This window comes from Drosophila guanche, unplaced genomic scaffold, assembly GCF_900245975.1.
Source record: "Drosophila guanche unplaced genomic scaffold, DGUA_6, whole genome shotgun sequence".
NCBI classification, from domain to species: Eukaryota; Metazoa; Arthropoda; class Insecta; order Diptera; family Drosophilidae; genus Drosophila; species Drosophila guanche.
The window spans coordinates 313,503-334,415 of NW_022995764.1; the positions used below are offsets into that span (position 1 = coordinate 313,503).

At 41.3% G+C, this 20,913-nt stretch overlaps 1 protein-coding gene across 1 annotated transcript; it reads left to right on the top strand.

The window, feature by feature from the left end:
• Positions 1 to 13,443: 13,443 nt before the first annotated feature.
• On the top strand, positions 13,444 to 14,526 carry LOC117591067 (mitochondrial import inner membrane translocase subunit TIM50-A). The gene has a single exon (XM_034284168.1). It carries the CDS (start codon positions 13,480 to 13,482, stop codon positions 14,497 to 14,499), a length of 1,020 nt encoding a protein of 339 aa, XP_034140059.1. The 5' UTR covers positions 13,444 to 13,479; the 3' UTR covers positions 14,500 to 14,526.
• Positions 14,527 to 20,913: the final 6,387 nt, after the last annotated feature.

Below are 20,913 nucleotides of genomic sequence, written 5' to 3' on the forward strand. Positions count from 1 at the left end.
CATCATTTCCTCTGGCAACGTCATCATCAGCGATGTCGTAAATTGTTTACTTGATGCCCTGGCCCCATGGAAAACTTACTTCAAACAAAGTCATGTGGACACTGAGCAGCAAAGAGCAGCAGAAGCAGCATTAGCAATGTTTTTGGATTCGAGGCATCTACTATCCATAATGTGAGTTCTTTAAAAGTTTCCCTGGCCTTAATTGTAAAACACCGTTGGATGGAAGCTGCCCTTCCTTTAAGATGCATTTTTAAATTATACTTGGTATGAATTCTGGTATTTTTAGCTGTTGGAATCTTAGTCACTGATTTTTACACTCGAAGGGTAATATTGTATATAGTGTATTTGCGGTGTAAAGTGGATGTATGGAACGCACTGAAGGAAGTGTTTCCGACCCCATACAATATTTATTTTCTTGATCAGCGTCAATGAGCGCCTAGATCTCGGTTGGAAGCTGACGAGATTTTTCGGCAACTCTGGCTCCACATTTACGACAATTATTCTCCGAATTTAGTTTTTAATATTTTTGTTTATTATTCGACGATTTTATACAATTTGAAGGGGGCGTGGCCGTGAACTACGATTCGGTTTGTTAAAATGTACAATGGTTTAGAGCTAGAGCGTTGGACATAGAAAATAAATAATTAATTGGACTGCTCGGAGATGCGCGGCGATCGACAATATTTTAGACTGGGCCAAGAAAAGGTCAAAGCGCTGCAATATAAGCAGTACGGAGGGTGCATTCATATGCTTGCGCTTCTATGCACTGTAAGAGGGAGCGATGAGCGCGACAATGGCATATCAATATAAGAGAGTATAAAGAGAGTGTAAATGTAACCAAGGCGAGCTGATTTTAATAACTATGTATTATCTGCTGCTCCGAATAATCTCAGAGGCTATAAAAGCTAGAGCCACCCAATTTTGCTTACAGACTGCTGGGACACAGAAAGATCGAAAATCTCTTAGATTCACAATTTTGAATATAAGATAAAAGTATAGGTCATATCTCGAATCCTTATTATTGCCAGAATGAAGAAACTCATTTGCAGTGGCTTCCCCCACCCGTTCCAGCAGCTTTGCTTATAATTTTATTCTCATTCTGCCTCATGCATTGTGAGGCTCTGGGGAGGGTGACGAGCTAAAAGAGCGTGTTGGTGTGAGAAGTAACTACATTACTTTTATGTACATAGATAAAATACGCAGAACAATGTAAAATGTAAAATTCGAGAAAATCATAATGTAAGATGCACATATGTATCACTATGATAACACTGGTATCATATTTGTAACACTATGGTTACATACATATGTGTATGTACGTACATACATATGTTATATACTGACCATATTATACTGAGTCCAGGTATAAAAGTTGAGACGATACGAAGCGTCTCACAACGTTCCTTTTCGTTTTTTATTTATTTTTATCATATGTTTTATATATGTATTACTGATTTCATTATACCCGGGACTCGAAGAGAAAATAGGGTATATTGTATTTGTGGGGAATAACGGTTGTATGTAACGCACAGAAGGAAACGTTTCCGACCCCATAAATTATATATATTCTTGATCAGCATCAATAGACGAGTCGATAGAGCCATGTCTCTCTGTCCGTCTGTCCGTCTTGTCGGCTAGTTCTCAGAGACTATAAGAGCTAGAGCCACCAAATTTTGCATCCAGACTGCTATATGCTCACACGGAAACCAGTGTATTTCAAAAATGAGCAACGCCCCCTTCCGCACCCGCAAAAGGGCGAAAACCTCCCAAATCTACAATTTTGAAGATAAAAGAAAACTAAAAACGCCATTCCGTAGGAAATGGCCATATCTATCAGATCACCAAATTGGGATCCGATTGGATCATTATTATAGCTCCGTCCCTCAGCTTTTATTTGTTTTTTTTTTGTGTGTGCGGACGGTGCCTCTGCCTCTGCCTCGAGTCTGCAGTGTGTGGGTCTAGGGAAGGGCTGCGAGCTATAGGAGCGTGTTGGTGTGAGAAGTGTTGTAGATGTAGATGACAGATGAAGACAAATTTTAAAATTTGACAAAACACCGCTAACGTGCAGATGTAGTACTGAGTGCCGGGTATAAAAGTTGTGACGCGTAAAAAGCGTCTCACACGTCCCTTGTCGTTTTATTTCACTTTTGTTAAAATTATTTAACTTCCCACCTCTAAACGAACTTTTTCCACTTCTTGTTGTCAATGATTCGCCCACACTTAACTTTGAATAAAACTTAGCTAAAACGAATCAAATGAAATCTGTTTTCATCTTAAATTTACTTTATTTACCATTACAAAGAAGCTTTTATGCCTTAAATTCACTTCCTAGACCCATAATTTTATCAGTGCAAAATCTTTGAGTGAAAATAGGCAGAGAGGCATGTAATCAGTCGAAATAAACACTTGCGCCTGTAAAATAGATACAAATATTTACACTTCAATAAACATGAGGAAAAGGGACATGTGAGACGCTTCTTACGCGTCACAACCTTTATACCTGACACTCAGTACTACATCTGCACCTTAGCGGTTATTTGTCAAATTTTACATTTTTTCTTCATCTGTCATCTCCATCACCAACACTACTCACGCCAACACGCTCCTTTAGCTTGCCACCCTTTCCTAGAGCCACACACTGCAGAGTCAGTTGTGCACAAAACAAATATAAGGTGCGGGACGGGGTGGGTTTAGCCACTGGAAATTAATTTTTTCATTGTGGCTATAATAATGATCCAATCCCAATTTGGTGATCTCATAGATATGGTCGTTCCCTACGGAATGCCGTTCAGTTTTCTTTTATCTTCAAAACTGTAGGTTTGGGAGGTTTTCGCACTTTTGCGGAGGCGGAAGAGGGCGGGGCAAATTTTTTAAATACACTGGTTTCAGTATGAGCATACAGCAGTCCGTAGCCAAAATTTGGTGGCTCTTGCTCTTATGGTCTCTGAGAACTAGCCGACAAACAAGACGAAGGACGGAAAGACAGACAGACAGACATGGCTCTATCGACTCGGCTATTGATGCTGATCAAGAATATATATATACTTTATGGGGTCGGAAATGTTTCCTTCTGTGCGTTACATACAACCGTTATGTGCACAAATACAATATACCCTATTTACTCTTCGAGTACCGGGTATAAAAATCATCGGCCAGGCAAGAAGGAATGGTAGAGGGGCAGCGGCACAAACTAGTTCGAAAATGTGTTGAAAATTGCATTGGCAATGCGATCAGAACGCATTCGCCATTAACGACACCAACCCGACAGATACATCCCATTGTCAATAACTTTTACGCCGCCGAGCAGATTGCCCAACGTCCTCTCGTTGTCTCTCTCTGTTCTCTGTTTACTGCTCTACTTTACTCTTTTCTTCCTTTCTGTTGCCTGTTCTGTGCCTCAGCCTCCACCCATTAAAAAATCAAATTCAAATTTCCCAACCTAGCCGCAACCGCTGGCTGCTGCTGTTGCTGAAAACTAAAACAGAGAATTCTGATGACGATGTTGATGCCCCAAAGGGTGGCGGGAAAGGGGACCACAATGCACTGTGTGGTAAGCCGTGCAAAAAGGGGAACAAAATCTATTAATAAAGTCGGATAAACGCAGATTTACTTATAAGTATGGAAGGAACTCCTCATGAGTCCAATATATTCAATGAATACCTTTAATATATACACCATAATGCACTGCCGTCTGCACTATTTTTCTATCCTATAAATCCCTTGTTTTCCCCCATTGTACGTACTGGCACGGAGCCTGGCAATCGCGCAAGTGAAAGCATCCGCCAAGAGCGCGACGCACAAGACACTCGCACATCCGCAAATTTATGGACAGACATTTGGATGGGGGGCTATGTGACGTTTAGAGGTTCCCCATGCACACCCATGAAGGAGCATGGACGGGATCACTGCTTCCTTTTCAATTATTAAGTGCGCGAATGGCGCATGTGTGAAGGAAAACTCATAATTCGCAACATGATACCGGTTTCGGATTCGGGTTCTGAGTGTCTTCAAGCATGTGGAACGCGCAACTGCGACTGCATTCATGTTTGGCTATTTATCAGAAAGGTATTTATTTATCGCTGAGGTAACTCCATAAAAGTCTTATTTTTTTTGTAGTTTTCTCGGTTGGCGCTTGGTTGTGTGTTTGCAATTTGACCAGCATTCCATCTGGGCATTGATTTTACAATCTTTCCACGACATAAACTTTAACGCACCTAAGCCATACTTTAAGCTCTCTTTAATGGTGTATATACATACATTCATGTATTTATAAAAGTCACATGACTTAGTATCTCATATTTACCTTTGCGAATGGCTTAAAAGTCGAAGTGACTCTTCATTCCCATCATAGTTACACGGGGTCTGACTACATTCCTTCATCCCTATCCGGTGGTATGCTCCATCCCTTTATTCCTTTACGGTTTCTGCATATATTGTCAGACATTCATTAACCGTCATTTACCCCACACCAATGTCTTATTAAATTTACCGGCGATTAACCAAACTTGGCTCGTAAGAGACGACCCCTTATCGCACAACCTTTCCAACTGCCACACCACTCTATGCCACATCCAAATCCAAGTCCAAGTTGCACATGTGCAAATTAGAAGCAAAGCAGTTGGGGTCGAAGGAGAGCCACGGAGATGACAGTAATTCGTTTATAATGCTTAGGACATGTTGACAATGCCACAGGACATTCCTAATGAGGAGACACGCAGGCTGTGGAGAGTGGCGGTGGCATGTGGCAATAACCCTATGGGCGCAACTCTGATGCGTGGCATCAAAAGAGAAGATGCCTTTCCCTGTTTCGGCTCTTTCCCCGTAAGTTGAAAGCACTTTCCACGCGCAGCGACTTTGATAGACAAGATGGGTGGTGGCACATGGAAAGGACTCTCTCTTTCTCTCCCACAGAGTCTTTGTCTCTTCTGGTCAGACAGGGGTTGGCGTTTGGCCCATCGTTGACATCGTTTGGTGTCCTGCCTGTATCGGTTGATGCTTCAAAGGTTCGCTGCCTGCCAGCCTGCCTGCTTTGACACATGTAAGTGTGGTTGAAGTTTTGACGAAATGGGCACTAGACGTGGTGTACCCATTGCCCCACCACCCAATCTTCCACCAACAATCCTTTGGCGTCGCCGGAGTTGTCTGTTGTTGATGTTTGCCCTCATTATTGTTGTTGTTGTTGCGGTTGACATCGTGTTGTTTGCCTACAGTACAGCACTGAGAAAATTGTTGAAATTCAAATCGAGAAGTTTTTATCAATTTTTAATACAGATCTACAGTTTTCTTCTACTTTTTTCTTGCAGTGTAAAACGCATAATATTGTATGCGGCAGGTGCTCCTATTCTCGACGGTCGACTACTGTCCCTTGCCAGCGGAGCGGAGTATTTGTCAACCGCGCATAAACCCTTAAATCCTGCTTCCGGGGCTGCTTATTCACCGCCTGTAGCCCACCATCATCCTCCTTTGCATCGCGTTAATCCCTGATGTGTCCGTGACATTCGCACTGACAGTGACAACACTTTGATGGGTGCGACAGCCAAGGCCCAAGCCCAAGCCAAAGTCACAGTCAGAAGTCTCCCCGCGGCAGCAATGACAATAGGACTATGATGCAAAATGCTTCTGTGGTCCTTCCTTTAGCCCTAGGGTTGTTTCTGCTGTTCTGCTTCTCCTCTGGTACTGTTGCTGCTGATGCTGTGGATGCTGCTCTGCCCTCGAGTGCTACTAGTCTGGTCCTCCGCTTATTAGAAGCTTTTTAAGTGGTCTTTTCTCCTGCCCCAAAACCGATTCCAATGATTCGAGTTAATTGACTCACACAGCTAACTACAAACAGACCAAACAGCGTGAAAGTTGATTAAAAAGTTTGTGTTTGCGGGTCGAAAAGGCTGGTTTGTTTAATGTTTATTATAAAATCATTTTCCCATTGATTTCTGCTGCCGGATGGACTTCTAATAAAGTGATATATCACCCACACTCCGTTTTTTCTGTCATTTCGCTAACCAAAACATGACAGCCCCAAATTTGTTAACAAAAACAACAGAGGGGAAAGAAAGGGCAAAATGAACAAGCTTAGAATTTGCTGCTGTTGTTGCGACTCCACTTGTAATAGTGGCAGGAACCGGTGTCTTTGCAACGCCTACACTGCAACATGTCCGCACTAACGAACAGAGGAACAAACAAAAATTTATGCGGGTGACAAAAGTTTTGTTTGTACAAAGTGCTGGAGGTACCGAAAACCATGTGGTAGGTGCAAAAGCAGAGAGAGAGAGAGAGAGAGAGAGAGAGAGAGAGAGATAGAGAGAGAGAGATAGAGAAATATACTGACAGGCAGTGGCAACTTGAACAATCCTCTTGCCTCTCAATTGGAGACGATTGCCACGCCACGATAAAATCCCACTGGAGTGTGGATGCTGTTCAACTCCCAACAGCGTGGGAGAGTTTCTTTTGGGAAAGAATGAAATGCTTTTCCTCTTATAAGAGATCTATCAGTGAATCGATAACACAATTAGCATCACTGACAATTGGTGAAATATATGAATTCTTGACCACGACACTTGTGTTTGTTTGTATTCATATAAATGTAGGGACCAAAATCTATACTTATGTATATCACAAGTGTAGGTACATATAAGTTTTCAAAACATAAGTCAAGATTACATTTAAAGTGAACAGAACAGAACCTGGTGACCCCGATAAGTGCCGGTTACCCAATAAACACTTAAAATAAGAGTTTTTTAATTTAATTTAATATTCTAATTTTTGGATTCAATTCAATATGATTATGATATTGCAATATTCTAGTTTTCATTTGATTTTCAAAGTTCCCAACATTCATAGGCACTATAAGCACTTCAGACAAAAACTCCTCCATAACATCTTTCAATATCTTTGTCTGCCTAATTTCATCTTCTTCTCTCTCATTGATGCTCCACTTAGACAGCCAGGCCAATAAAATACAAATGTTGTCTCGCACTGCCCCGTGCTTCACAAATTGTCAAAGCAAGCTAAATGGATGTGAAAAGAGCGATAGAAAAAAAGAAGAGAAGACAACGCCAAACAATATAAGCGACAAAAAAAGAAGACGGACCGACAGGCCGCGCTGTCACAGCGACATACAGAGAGAAGTGCTACAGAAAACATGCAAAAATCAAGCGAAGCAAACGCGATGGGGGGGTCCCCAAAGAATCAAGGGTTGGGACCACAAGAGAGTCCACATATCGTTTCGTCTTCCACTCGGACTCTGTCTTGCTTGGTTCTTTTAGCTTTTGCTTTTTTATACCCGGTACTCGAAGAGTAAATAGGGTATTTTGTATTTGTGCACACAGTGAATGTATGTAACGCACAGAAGGAAACATTTCCGACCCCATAAAGTAAACATATTCTTGATCAGCATCAATAGCCGAGTCGATTGAGCCATGTCTGTCTGTCCGTCCGTCTGTCCATCCGTCCGTCCGTCTTGTTGAGCGCCTGGATCTCAGAGACCATAAAAGCTAGAGCCACCAAATTTTGCATCCAGACTTCTGTTACAAGTGTATTTCAAAAATGAGCGCCGCCCCCTTCCGCCCCCGGAAAAAAATCGAAAACCTCCCAAACCTACCATTTTGAAGATAAAAGAAAACTAAAAACGCCATTCTATAGAGAATGACCATATTTATCAGATCACCGAATTGGGGATTTGGGGAATTGGGCAAAGGGGATCCGATTGGACCATTTTTATAGACAGAATGAAGAAATTAATATGCTGTGGCTAAACCCACCCTGTCCCGCACCATTTGTTGTTTTTTCACATACTCTTATTCTCACTCTGCTTCTACCTCTGCCTCTGCCGCGAGTCTGCAGTGTGTGGGTCTAGGGAAGGGTGGCGAGCTATAGGAGCGTGTTGGTGTGAGAAGTGTTGTAGATGACAGATAAAGAAAATATGTTAAATTTGACAAAACACCGCTAAGGTGCAGATGTAGTATTGAGTGCCGGGTATAAAAGTTGTGACGCGTAAGAAGCGTCTCACACGTCCCTTCTCGTTTTTTTTGCTTTCGTTTGTTAGCTGGGGCATCTTGGCCACATATTTTGCTTGTCGTCGAGGACACAATACTGTCAACCGATGGAATTTCCCGCACATTAATTTCCCCGCCCCTACCCACTGTCAGAGTTACGATTGACCGAAATAGAGAAGAAATTCTACACATCCCGAGGCACATCATTTATCAGCGTTGGCAAAGTTATTGGCCCACCCAACTCGTTGGGAATTTTGCATACCACGCGAAAAACAGTCGAAATGTGTCAATGCTTCTTTTTTCAGAATTAGAAACCTCTTGCTCTCTCTCCATCTCTTTCATGCTCTTCGGGTCCTTTGGCTGCAATTTGTTTTCTATCAATAAGAGTTTTTGTTTGCCCGATTCTGATTCTCCAATTGCATAGAAATATAAACTGTAAATTAAGTTTAAAAGAAACACCAGTCCTTTTCCCATCTAAAAATAAACCAAAGCCAGACAACCTCTACCCTCTACCTGTACCCCTCTATCCACCCCATTAAACCCAATAACCCCCCATTTAGGGTTTACAATACGATTTAGGACCACATGCAGAGCTATTTATGACACGTTTCCGTCAATATGCTCACAATTTGCGAGTCTCGCGTCGCCTGACAACATTGACACTTTGGTGCAATCACTCGTGAAAATCATACTCAGAGGAGAGTGAGAGCCAGAAGGTCCGTAGCCGTTGAAGCACTTGAGACTTCAAAGGAAATGCCTATCGCTGTCAGGGACATAAATTTCGCTGACGGGCGAAAAATGTGGAAAAGCCACCAGACATTTGTGCATTTCACAGTGGACGATCCGCGGAGTCCTTCAGTGCTGTACAGTCCCCCATTCTTCCATGCCACCTCCTGCCCCCTTTTGAAGTATTCCTTCACATTGGCGTTGAAATGTATGCAGCAATATATTTATGCATATAACGCCGAGACATCAATAAAATAAATAACAATAATTTTGCAAAATACCCATAAATCCAACGAGCGTTGTCATAACTTTCGTTTTTATGACTCCTAACTAGACAGAGTGACGCGGAAAGCAGAGTAAGTATTGGAGTCCAATCCCAACCACCCAGTCCACCTGCATGTGCCACAGTCGTGAATTGCGAGTACGCCCGGTTAGAGGTGTCACTAGCTAGGAAGCAAATTCAAGCTAGATTTTAACATAGACTAAAGTTGAGAGAAGTGCGAGTCAATGTTTGGAGACTAGTCTATGTTTAAATCTAGCTTGAATAGGAAGTTTTATAAACATAAAATGCACTTTGGTGACTCCCAAATCAGGACAAACGGCGAGCCCGAAAAAACATATAAGCATGTTTTATCTAAACTGAACACAGGAAAGACAAGTTATAATTTAACTGTAAGAAAGATTTCCACGTATTATCTATCTCTCCATATACTACTAATTTTTTTTTTCCTTTTTTCGGGGTACCATTCAGAATATTTTCAGCTAAATCTTCTCCCAAAAGAGGAGTACGCGTCACAACTTTTATACTCGAAACTCAGTACTACATCTGCACCTTACTGTTTATTTGTCAAATTGTACATTTTTTGTTCATCTGTCAATTCAATATGAAAATTTATTTAAAAAATTAAGCTACGAATATTTAATTCAAATATATATTTTTCCATTAATCAGGACTCTCTTCCCTATTTAAAAATTAAAGAATTATAATTCTAATAACAAGTTTTTATACCCGATACTCGAAGAGTAAATAGGGTATATTGTATTTGTGCACACAGTGAATGTATGTAACGCACGGAAGGAAACAGTTCCGACCACATAAAGTATATATATTCTTAATCAGCATCAATAGCCGAGTCGATTGAGCCATGTCTGTCTGTCCGTGCGTCTGTCCGTCCGTCCGTCCGTCTTGTTGAGCAGCTGGTTGATCAGAGACCATACAATCCGATTGGATCATTATTATAACCAGTATGAAGAAATTAATTTGCAGTGGCTAAACCCATCCTGTTCCGCAGCTTTTGTTGTTTTTTCCTCATTTCTCTCATTTACACTCTGCTTCGGCAGTCTGCAGTGTGTTGGTCTAGGAAAGGGTGGCGAGCTAGAGGAGCGTGTTGGTGTGACAAGTGTTGTTGATGTAGATGACAGATGAAACAATGTAAAATTTCACAAAACACCGCTAAGGTACAGATGTAGTACTGAGTGCCGGGTATATAACTTGTGACGCGTAAGAAGCGTCTCACACGTCGCTTCTCGTTTTTTATGAATACCCCAAAAATAGGGTCAGTTTTAGCGATCACTCGAATAGACTCGAATAAAATATTAGGCAAAATATTTAAAAAACTGTTTAAATGCATATTTTCATTTATGATTATGATTTGAAGCTTAACTTATAATGTTTGTGGACAACTTCTTTGGAATTGCTTGGTAAATTCCCCAAGGATATTAAAATAAAGAGGATTTCAAAGAGTTCAATCGAAGTTCACTGCAGGCCTGTTTGATGCAATTATGTAATGGTTTAACATTTTCAAATTGTTGACGAGACTCATATCCTTTACGTTAAACTCTGATCTGGAGAGAATATAAGCTTCAAAATTAGGTGAAAATTTAAGTCTCAAGTCCACTTCATTATCAATATACAATTATATTTCGAGCGATTATCCGACATAAATTCTTCTACTCTATTCCAATTATCGGGATTGAATGTAACCGTATTGTGATTCTTCTACAGCTACATGACTTCCACACCAACTTGCCCTTTTGGATCGCCACCCTCCACCAGAGCCGCACACTGAATGAGGCACTTATAACAGTGTGAGCATATAGATAACTGGATGCAAAACTTGGTTGCCCTATCTCGTACGGTCTCTGAGTACTAGGCGCTCATAAGGATGGACAGTCGGACGGACGGACAGACGGACAGACAGATATAGCCTCGGCTATTGATGCTGATCAAGAATATATATCCTTTGTGGGGTTGGAAACGTTTCCTTCTGTTCGTTACATACATTATGCATAGATCATACTCACCCTATTTGCTCTTCAAGTACCGGGTATAAAAAGAGCTAAAACTTCCTCAGCACTGGCAATGGGCGGTACACGTAAACCAGGGGGACACGTCAGTCAGCAATAAATAAATGCAAGCTGGCAGTCATTTGGTCGTCACACGGGCCAGCAGACAGGCGATGGTGGGGGGTAAAACGTGGCAGTAAATCTGGAAAGGTCCTGCAGGTTGTTATGCTGTGGCATGGGGAAAATTGCAGTTGAAATTATTGCATTTAAACAGGACATTATCACACAGACACAAAAACACAGAGCCACCCAGGGAAGGGTGATGCCTGGAATGGTTGCAAAAATTGCAGTATTTGCTTTTTCCCCTTCCCATTCGTTGTTGTCTCATGTCATTGTTGCAGCTTTTGTTTCTGTAGCTGGTGCGACTCATAAATTAAGTCCTCATAACGGGAAAGTTATTAAAGTAATACAATTTTACATCTGACATTTCGACAATCGATGCGTCGCCTTCGGTGCAGCACCCCATCACCTTTCCGACACATCCTGCGACTCTTTTTTCTGACTTTTTAGGGCATACAGAGCATATGAAGCAGAAATAATATTTGAAGTAATATTTGTATAAAAGGAAGGCTAGCTTATTATTAAAAAAATTACAAATATTGTCTTTTTTCCTGTTTCGTGCTTAATCTTGACTACTCTACTCTTGACTCTACTCTACTCTTGACAATGACATAGTATTCGCCAGAACAAAGAATAATGGCATCCCTGAAATAATAAAAGCGAGAAAAATCGTTTGGTAAAGTTCTTACAAATTATAGATATAATGGTATAAGCCAAATCATGGGCACATTTGTTTAAAACTCATTTTGGCTCTATGATTCTCCCTTTATTCTTCCTCTCATTCTTTCCTTTCCGTGCCGCTTGATGATGACGAAATCATGTCAATATCCTAAAAATATTCTTCGAAAATCGCTGTAAAACGATCGGAACACTCAAGGCGTAAATATTCCAAAGCCCGAAAATGCTAATGGCTCGCGAGGCCTCTGGCAATTCTGAGATTTAATTTTCGAGTTATTTGAAGGACTCCTTCAACCGGAGGATGATGATGATGATAGCCTCCACTGGCCATTAGCACGTGCACACGCTGTAGAGAACGATGGCAACTCGGCAGCAGCAGCAACATCTAAAGGGAAAACGCGCAACACAAATAATTTGCACAAATTACCGCCTAACGCTTTGCCGCCGTCGGTAAGGGTCGGTCTCACTCTCTTAACTTTTCCTCTATTTACGCAGGTAATGCAGGGGACAGACAGGTGCGAAACAACTAGGACCAGCTGCGGTTCTAAAGGACGAAACGTTTATCAGAGAGGTCTTCGTCTCCGTCTACTTTCGCCGTTTATGTGCAATGCCAGGCTCACGAGCTGCGCACATAATTTTCCCGAATGCTGCACGAGAAAGCAAACTTTGTGTCCTGTTCGGTGGAGGATTCGTTGGGAGTCAGGGCTGGGATTTGTGGCATAACTTTGGTTTTTTTATGTTGTAGGGATGTGACACATCAATGATAGGGGGAACTAGGTATATTTCTTTCTCTATTTTCCGTACTCAAGGCACTAATTCCTTAAGAACTAAAGATTTCCAGGGCATGACATGGGATAAATGTTTCATAAATACCAATATTACCAATATGATAAAAAAAACAAGAGACTTCACGATAAAAGAAAGTAATCAAATTTCACAGCACAGATGAGTCCTAGAGAGTCCTGGCGAGCGCCATGTTCATGAAGTATGAAACATTCATTTGACACCTGCGATGCCTGACACGTCAGAAGGCGTAAAACACTGCCCCGCCTCGAGTGGAGTCTTTCTCTCTGTAGACATGGGATGGATATTATTGTATATTGGTGTGCGTGATGTTGCAGCACGAACGATGGAAGGGAGCACACATCCTCGAGTGATGGAAGCGCGTCGAGCATATCAAGAGGCAAGAGTGGCACCAGAGGAGAAAACTGACGGCTGATGCAGGAGCAGCCAGCAGTCAGCCATCAGAATCACATCTTGAGAGGCACTCGGAATGGGAATGGGGATGAGGATGAGGAGCCTGCTACCGACAACATTTGGTCAGGCAATTCACACGTACCTCACATATATAGTGTTTTCTCTGAAGGACCTGGGTATGGGGCAGATCTTGGGCATAAGTGTGGCAATCCACATTCGAATCAAAGTAAAAACGAAGGCCAACAGAATGCTTAACTTAAACCCAAAGGAGGGGGTTTCCAATATGAATAGAAACTTTGTAATAAATGGATATGAAATATCCAGATTGGAATATCAAGGATTTTTAGAGGTTTCTCCAGAACAAAAAACTAAATTCAAATTAATCTGAGAGATAAATCTGAAAGAAAATTAGCTAAACATATTTCATATTTTCCAGATCATGGCTGGCTATGGATGTCTGTGTATACGAGGGGCTCGTTTATGGATGAGAACATCCAACATTTCCCGGAGCTGTAGTGACTCCTCCAGTGATAAAAACATCACCCACAAGAAATTTACAGAGGAAAATTCGCTATGGAAACTGAAATACACAGGCAGTTCCAATGCCAGTTCCAATCTATATAACTTCAGGAGGATCAGGAAAATCTCAGTCTGCAGTCTGGTCGTTGGAGGCTTCTGCAGTGTCGTGCTCTGGGCCATCTACGAGCTGGGAAAGCCAGAGGTGGATCAGCATGGTCTCTCCATAGAAGATGAGTTCAGTGGCTTGCCTTGGGCCCGGGAGTATCTGGAGCGGATGTGGCACTCGCTGCAGTATTATCAGAAAATGCTGGAGAAGCCTCTGCCAGAGAAGCTGCTGCCAGACACAATGCCGCCGCCCTATATCCAACCACCGTATACCCTGGTCCTGGAGATCAAGGACATCCTGGTGCATCTAGATTGGACCTACCAGACGGGATGGCGCTTCAAGAAGCGCCCCGGCGTCGACTTCTTTCTGCGCAAGTGCAGTAAACACTTTGAGATCGTGGTCTACACCTCGGAGCAGGGCATGACCGCCTTTCCCCTGCTGGATGCCCTCGATCCCTATGGCTACATCTGCTATCGCGTGGTGCGCGGCGACACTGACCTGGTGGAGGGGCAGCACGTGAAGAACCTAAACAATCTCAACAGGAATCTGAGCCGCATTGTGGTCGTGGACTGGGATCGAAATGCCGCGCCCCAACATCCAAACAATACCTTTCTCATGACCCGCTGGCTGGGCAACGATGACGATGTGCAGCTCTTCGATCTGACGGCGTTCCTGGAACTCCTCGCCGAACACCATGTAAACGATGTGCGGGAGATCTTGAAATATTACAGCCGCTTTGATAATCCAATCGAGCAGTTCAGGGAAAATCAACGGAGACTTCTTGAGATTGAGGAGAAGACCAAACGAAAGGCCATGCAAATCCAACGAAACTGGACGGCCAGGCTGCTGGGACAATATGCCAGAGGTACCGAAAAATAGAAACTAGTCGATAATAATGAAATAAATCGTGTTATGAAATCTGAAATAATAAAATATATTGTGTTATTATCGATAATTATCTACTCGAAGAGTAAATATGATAAATTGTATTTGTAGTGGAAGGTGGATGTATGCAAAGCATAGATGGAAACATTTCCGACCAAAGTAAATATATTCTTGATCAGCAACAATAGCCGAGTCGATATAGTAGAGTTGGGTTGCTCATGAGTGAGTGGAAAAAAAAAGAGTTGTTTGCTTCAGTGAGTGTTAAGTAGTTTAATTATCATTTTGTATTAACACAGTTGTAAGAATATCTTTTTTTTTTGAGGTTTTAAGTTACCGCTCTACCCTTGGGTAGGGGAGAATTATTTGGCCACCCGCCTTTACAAGGGGGAAATCGCCACGTCGAAATATGTAACTTGTTACAGTTTTGCTCCAATACTTACCTGGCGTAGAGGTTATGTTCCCCACGTGTTGCAGTGTGCCCAGACACTTTTGCTGCTCCAATACTTACCTGGCGTAGAGTTTATGTTCCCCACGTGCTTTCAGTGTGACCGCCTAGTTATTATACCCGGTACTCGAAGAGTAAATAGGGTATATTGTATTTGTGGGGAATAACGGTTGTATGTAACGCACAGAAGGAAACGTTTCCGACCCCATAAAGTATATATATTCTTGATCAGCATCAATATACGAGTCGATAGAGCCATGTCTGTCTGTCCGTCTGTCCGTCTTGTTTGTCGGCTATTTCTCAGAGACTATAGAAGCTAGAGCCACCTAAATTTGCATCCAGATTGCGATATGCTCACACTGAAATCAGTGTATTTCAAAAATGAGCCAGGCCCCCTTTCGCCCCCGCAAAATGGCGAAAACCTCCCAAATCTACAATTTTGAAGATAAAAGAAAACTAAAAACGCCATTCCGTAGGAAATGGCCATATCTATCAGATAACCAAATTGGGATCCTCTTTTTACATTATCTTTTTACATTCTTCACACACTGCTTCTGCTTCATTCGGCCCCTGCCTCTGACCGCCCTCTACCGATGTCTCTTCCGACTTTTAACCCACCCCGTCACGCAGCTTATATCTGTTTTTTTTTTGTGTGCGGACGGCTCACCGCGGTGCCTCTGCCTCTGACTCGAGTCTGCAGTGTGTGGGTCTAGGCACTAACCAAATAATATAGTAGACTACAGCTGCCTATAAGCGAAACGTCACCGCATAATGTGCGTCGGGAAGTCCCAGGCCTCTGCCAACGTCGCAGCTACAAGTATTAGTGCGTGTAGAACACGCAGCTAGAAGTCCCAGCTACATTTGTATTAGTGCGTGTAGCCAATGATTTTTTAGCGCTCCAAACCGGTTCTAGCCTGATTCACACGAACACTGCAAGTAATGTATGTGTTGGTGCGCTGACTTTCTGAAGTGCGATGGGACGAAAATTCGTTTTGATGATTTGATTTTGTTTTCGGGGCTTGGCGTATGAAACTGACCTACCGCAGCATGTGCAGAATGAGGGGTGGGGATTGGTGGCCAGACCTTTGGGGGTTGGAGAAAATAAATATACCAATAAAAGTTGTTATTGTATTTTAATGCTGTAATTGTTTTAAATGCAATTTTATACTGCTTTATTCAAAATTGTATGCATATTATGGAAACGCCGTAGCTTCTCGACTTCGTTGCTGCCGTCTTATCAACATTGTTACCGAATCCATCTTTTACAGACAAATCTTTTCAGATAAATATAAAAACATATATATGTACATAAGCATATGTAAACACATATGTATATATATGTACATACATCTTTCCAATTTCTGTTCTCGTCGTCGGTTTTGTTCTCGACTTCATGTGCGCTTTAATTGTTAGCGCTTGAAACCTTTTGCATTTCTATTTTGTTCTGAGCTCACATACCCTTCAAAATGAAAACCCTCAAGACTTTATGAAGAAGCTTGCCCCTCTATATCAAAATAAATTTATTTTGTGTGATCTTTATATGCTTTATATAATTTAGGATGAAAGGGGTAACGGATATAAACATCTGAATATGTATACAAATAATGAATTACGGCATTTGACCTTGCGTTGCAAATATTTTCCATTAGAGTATTCAGAGTCACGGTGTAAACAAGCATGGAGTTTTGACGGAACGGGACATGGAGACATTATTGCTGACAAGGCGGCTGCCTTGTCCGTCTTGTGTTCACCGTGATGTGTACACCGTCATAATATGTATTTGTTCTTACTGTATATAGATGTACGGACGGGTGGTCGAAGGACGGAAAAGACGGGCGGACGAAGGGAGGACAGACAGACATGGCTTAATCGACTCGGCTATTGATGCTGATCAGTATATACATAAATATATATTCTTGATATATTACTATTACTACTATAATATATATTCATATATTTGTATATGCAGATTTTAGTGCCATGCTTGGGCATCAAATTTGAGTCAGTTGTCCAAATCTCGATTTGCCGATGGGAGTCGGAGGAAAATGAGCAAGTGTTAATGTGTGTGTACATGTGCAAGGCAGGTTCACTCGGCCCCTGCCTTTGCCGTCCCTCTGCCCATCTTCTGTCGACTTTTAACCCACCCCGTTCCACAGCTGCGATCGCTGCCTCTGTCTCTGCAGCGAGTCTGCAGTATGTGGGTCTAGGGAAGGGCGGCGAGCGTGTTGGCGTGAGAAGTGTTGTAGATGTAGATGACAGATGAAGAAAAAATTTATAATTTGACAAAACACCGCTGAGATGCAGATACACTATTGTCCCAATGACCAGTTTTGGTGGCTGTTTACGCCAAATTAGCGCAACGGGCTTATGGCCGGGAGCAATTAGTATTTTGTATAAGTAAAATGAATTTGTAGCATTAAGATATTGAATTGTTGCATTTACGAAATACTCACAGAAGTTTGTTGCCATAGAACATACATGTAATATGTGAATACGATAGAGAAAGAGGAAGAACATGCATTTAATAGGTGAATATCGAAATTGAAAAGAAGAAGAGATTCAATTGATTTGAATTCCGACTCGGCCGAACAGCAGAACTTGGCTTTTTATTTCGAGATTTTGATTCCAAACTGGTTGCGAGGAGTTGCGGAAACAGTGGCCAAAAGCTAATTTTTAAAAGTTAAAACCAAGACTCGGTTTTTAACGCTCTGTATTAGAAAAAGAGTGAACATCAAAGTTGCGTACAAGAAATTTTCATAGATGGCGCCACTTTCGAAAAATCTGCTGTGAAACCTAGCGGTCATTATTGCACGGAATGTGCAGGGAAAGAGTACCAATTTGATTGCTGTTTTAAATATCTCATAAATTGGAAAATATTAACTGATCCAATATTTTTGATGCATTTTATTTAGTAGGCTTTTACTACGTGTTCTGTAATGTGAACGATATCTAGTGGTTGGCGATGTCTTCTACACCTAGATGTAGTCCTGAGTGCCGGGTATAAAAGTTGTGACGCGTAAGAAGCGTCTCACACGTCCCTTCTCGTTTTTTATTTATTTTATTATAAAGACTTTAAAATCAATAATTTGTATGCAGCAAGCACAAGTTTGGATGATTAGTTTGGAGGCAGCTATTTCATCTTTTAAACCCAAAGTGATTGAAAATAATTTTGACTTCCAAACGGCAACTGAAAAGTCTGAAAGCAACGTGGGGGAGGAGGAAACTGGAATAAATGACTTGTAGGAGGAGTACGTCAACATGGTTCCAGTCTGCCCGTCCGCCTTGATGAGCGCCTGGATATCAGAGACTATAAAATCTACATCAAGCAAAATTTTGCATCGAGATTTCTGTGATAGCACACTGTTACAACGTTTTTCTAAATTTCGGCACGCCCAGTTCCGCCCTCGCAAAAGGTCGAAAAGCTGCTGTAGTCTCAGTTTTGAAGATAAGAGAAAACTAAAAATGCAATTCCGTAGGAAGTGACCATTTCTATCAGATCATCAGATCTATCAAATTATATCATTATTATAGCCAGAATGATTTATCGATGTATTTCACTGGAATTCTTAAAAAATAATCGAATATCTGAGTAATTGATTATTTAGAAAAACTTAAGGAAGGAACTACGTGAACCTCTAACACATTTCCCAAGATATAAAAACATTTTTACCGAGTAAATGTTCTAAATAACGTTTTTCTGAGAAATTTCCTTTGTGTAAACAATTGTTTGGAATAGCATTTCTGGCGTTACAGAAGACTTCTCTGGCTTCGATTTGGGACGAAAAGTTTTTGAAACAGTTATTGGCATCATCAATTGGAGAGTAAGTAAACAACATTAAAAATAATTGCAACTAAATCCAGGCGCTTGCGTCGCCGTCACATTTTCAGCAATGGAATGGCCTCTGAGAACGAGGCACAGGACTCACGAAGGAGAAGACGCCACACTCTGACACACACATAGGCAGGAGGCAATGCAACGAAGCAAAAGCTTTTCTCAAGTGCATAAATCTGTCGCTGGAACTTCTGCTCCTGCTCTCTACTGGCTGCTGGCTTTGGTTGGCTGTTTCTTTGGCCTTTTTCCGTTCCAAGTCATTTTATGATTATGGGAGAGAAAACTTGCATCCACAACGGGCATACACATGTACATATGTATAACTGAATGTTTGTGCGATTTGGGTGCGGAGTATAATGCAATAGTAAATTGTTTGTTCGCTTCGAAATCGGTTCGATGGCAATGCTATTTAAGCCACGTTGATGTCTTTTCTCTGAATTGAATGTCGTCCACCCCCAACAATCGCCACCGCGTTTCAACTGGAATTATTTCTAACCAAGCTTTCGTATCGAAAATTGTTATTATGTCACACAGTCATTGACTGTGATGTACGACTACATTTTGCACAAATCATAAATAATGGCAAGGTTCATAATAAATCTGAAATTTCCTGCAGCTGGCTGCAAATGATCTTCCCCATCGTTGGGCTGTCCGTCTGACAAAATATGCTCCTCCATCAGAGGTGTCGGTCTGCTCCGTTCTTTGTTTCCTAAAGTGCGTGACCAGGGTATAGTTTGACAAGTTGCTTGGGCATGAAATCAATGCAGGAAGGCAGCGCGGAAGCAGGGCTGCCATAAGCGATTTTAACAAATATGTTAATTATTGATTAGTTTTAGAGATTTAAGTGGACGACGAAAAGCTAAAAATTAAATCAATAGATATTTGAAAGTCTATTTATCAAAACAGTAAGATCAACTTTGTATTATATTTAGGTCTATGGGTATTTATCGAAAATTGTCGAAAACACTGCTCGACAAAATCCAACTTTTCTTTCCGCTTCGAACCAGAGGGCTTTAAATTGTTTGTAAAAATTATGGTTTTTTCTTATAATTATCAAAATCTATGGAGAGATGGATGAGCTAAAATTGTTATATCAAACCTAAAATATAAAAAAACCCGTATTTTCCGTTAAATACCGATATAGTTTAGGATTTTAGCTCATCCGTCTCTCAATGGATTTTGATTAGCAATACCATAAAGGACTCCTAATTAAAAAACCTATTCATCTTCACATTTTTTCACTTTTCCTTAGTTTTTGAAGTCAAAATTTGGTATAAAATACCTCACAAAATTCAAAAGCTCAATATTTCCCAAATGCAGGCAAAAAATAGATTTTAAATGTTCCTTAAAAAAGCTCTGCCATAAAAACGAGAAGGGATGTGTGAGACGCTTCTTACGCGTCACAACTTTTGTACCCGGTACTCAGTACTACATCTGTACCTTTTGTCAACTTTTACATTTTTTCTTCATCTGTCATCTACATCTACAACAATTTTCACGCCAACATGATCCTTTAGCTCGCCACCCTCCCCTAGAGCCACACACTGTAGAGTCACGGAAGACGCAGAGGAACGGCAGAGGCAGAGGGCGCACAATGCAGAAGCAGAGTGTGAATGAGAGAACGAGGAGGGTTTAGTCACTGAACATTAATTTCTTCATTCTGGCTACAATACTGATACAATCGGATCCCAATTTGGTGATCTCATAGACATGGCTATATCGACTCGGCTATTGATGCTGATCAAGAATATATAAATACTTTGTGGGGTCGGAAACGTTTCCTTCTCTGCGTTACATACTTCCACTTTGTGCAAAAATACAGTATACCCTATTTACTCTTCGAATACCGGGTATAAAAATATTATTCTAAGCCCCATATCTATCATAAAAAGTTGTTCTGGGTCGAAGCGGCACAATCGTGTCGAGTAGTGTAATTTTGAAAGTTCCGAGAAAGGAGTAGTTGAACACTGAAGCATTTTCGATATTTAACAATGCATTAAAAACTCTACATCTATCGATTTGTTATCGATTTCTATCACAGCTCTTTGATTTTTCCCTCAAAAGCTAGACAACTCCATCATTTGAAGAGCCATCGATGGTGTTCGACCCGTTCGTACATGCAATTTATTCA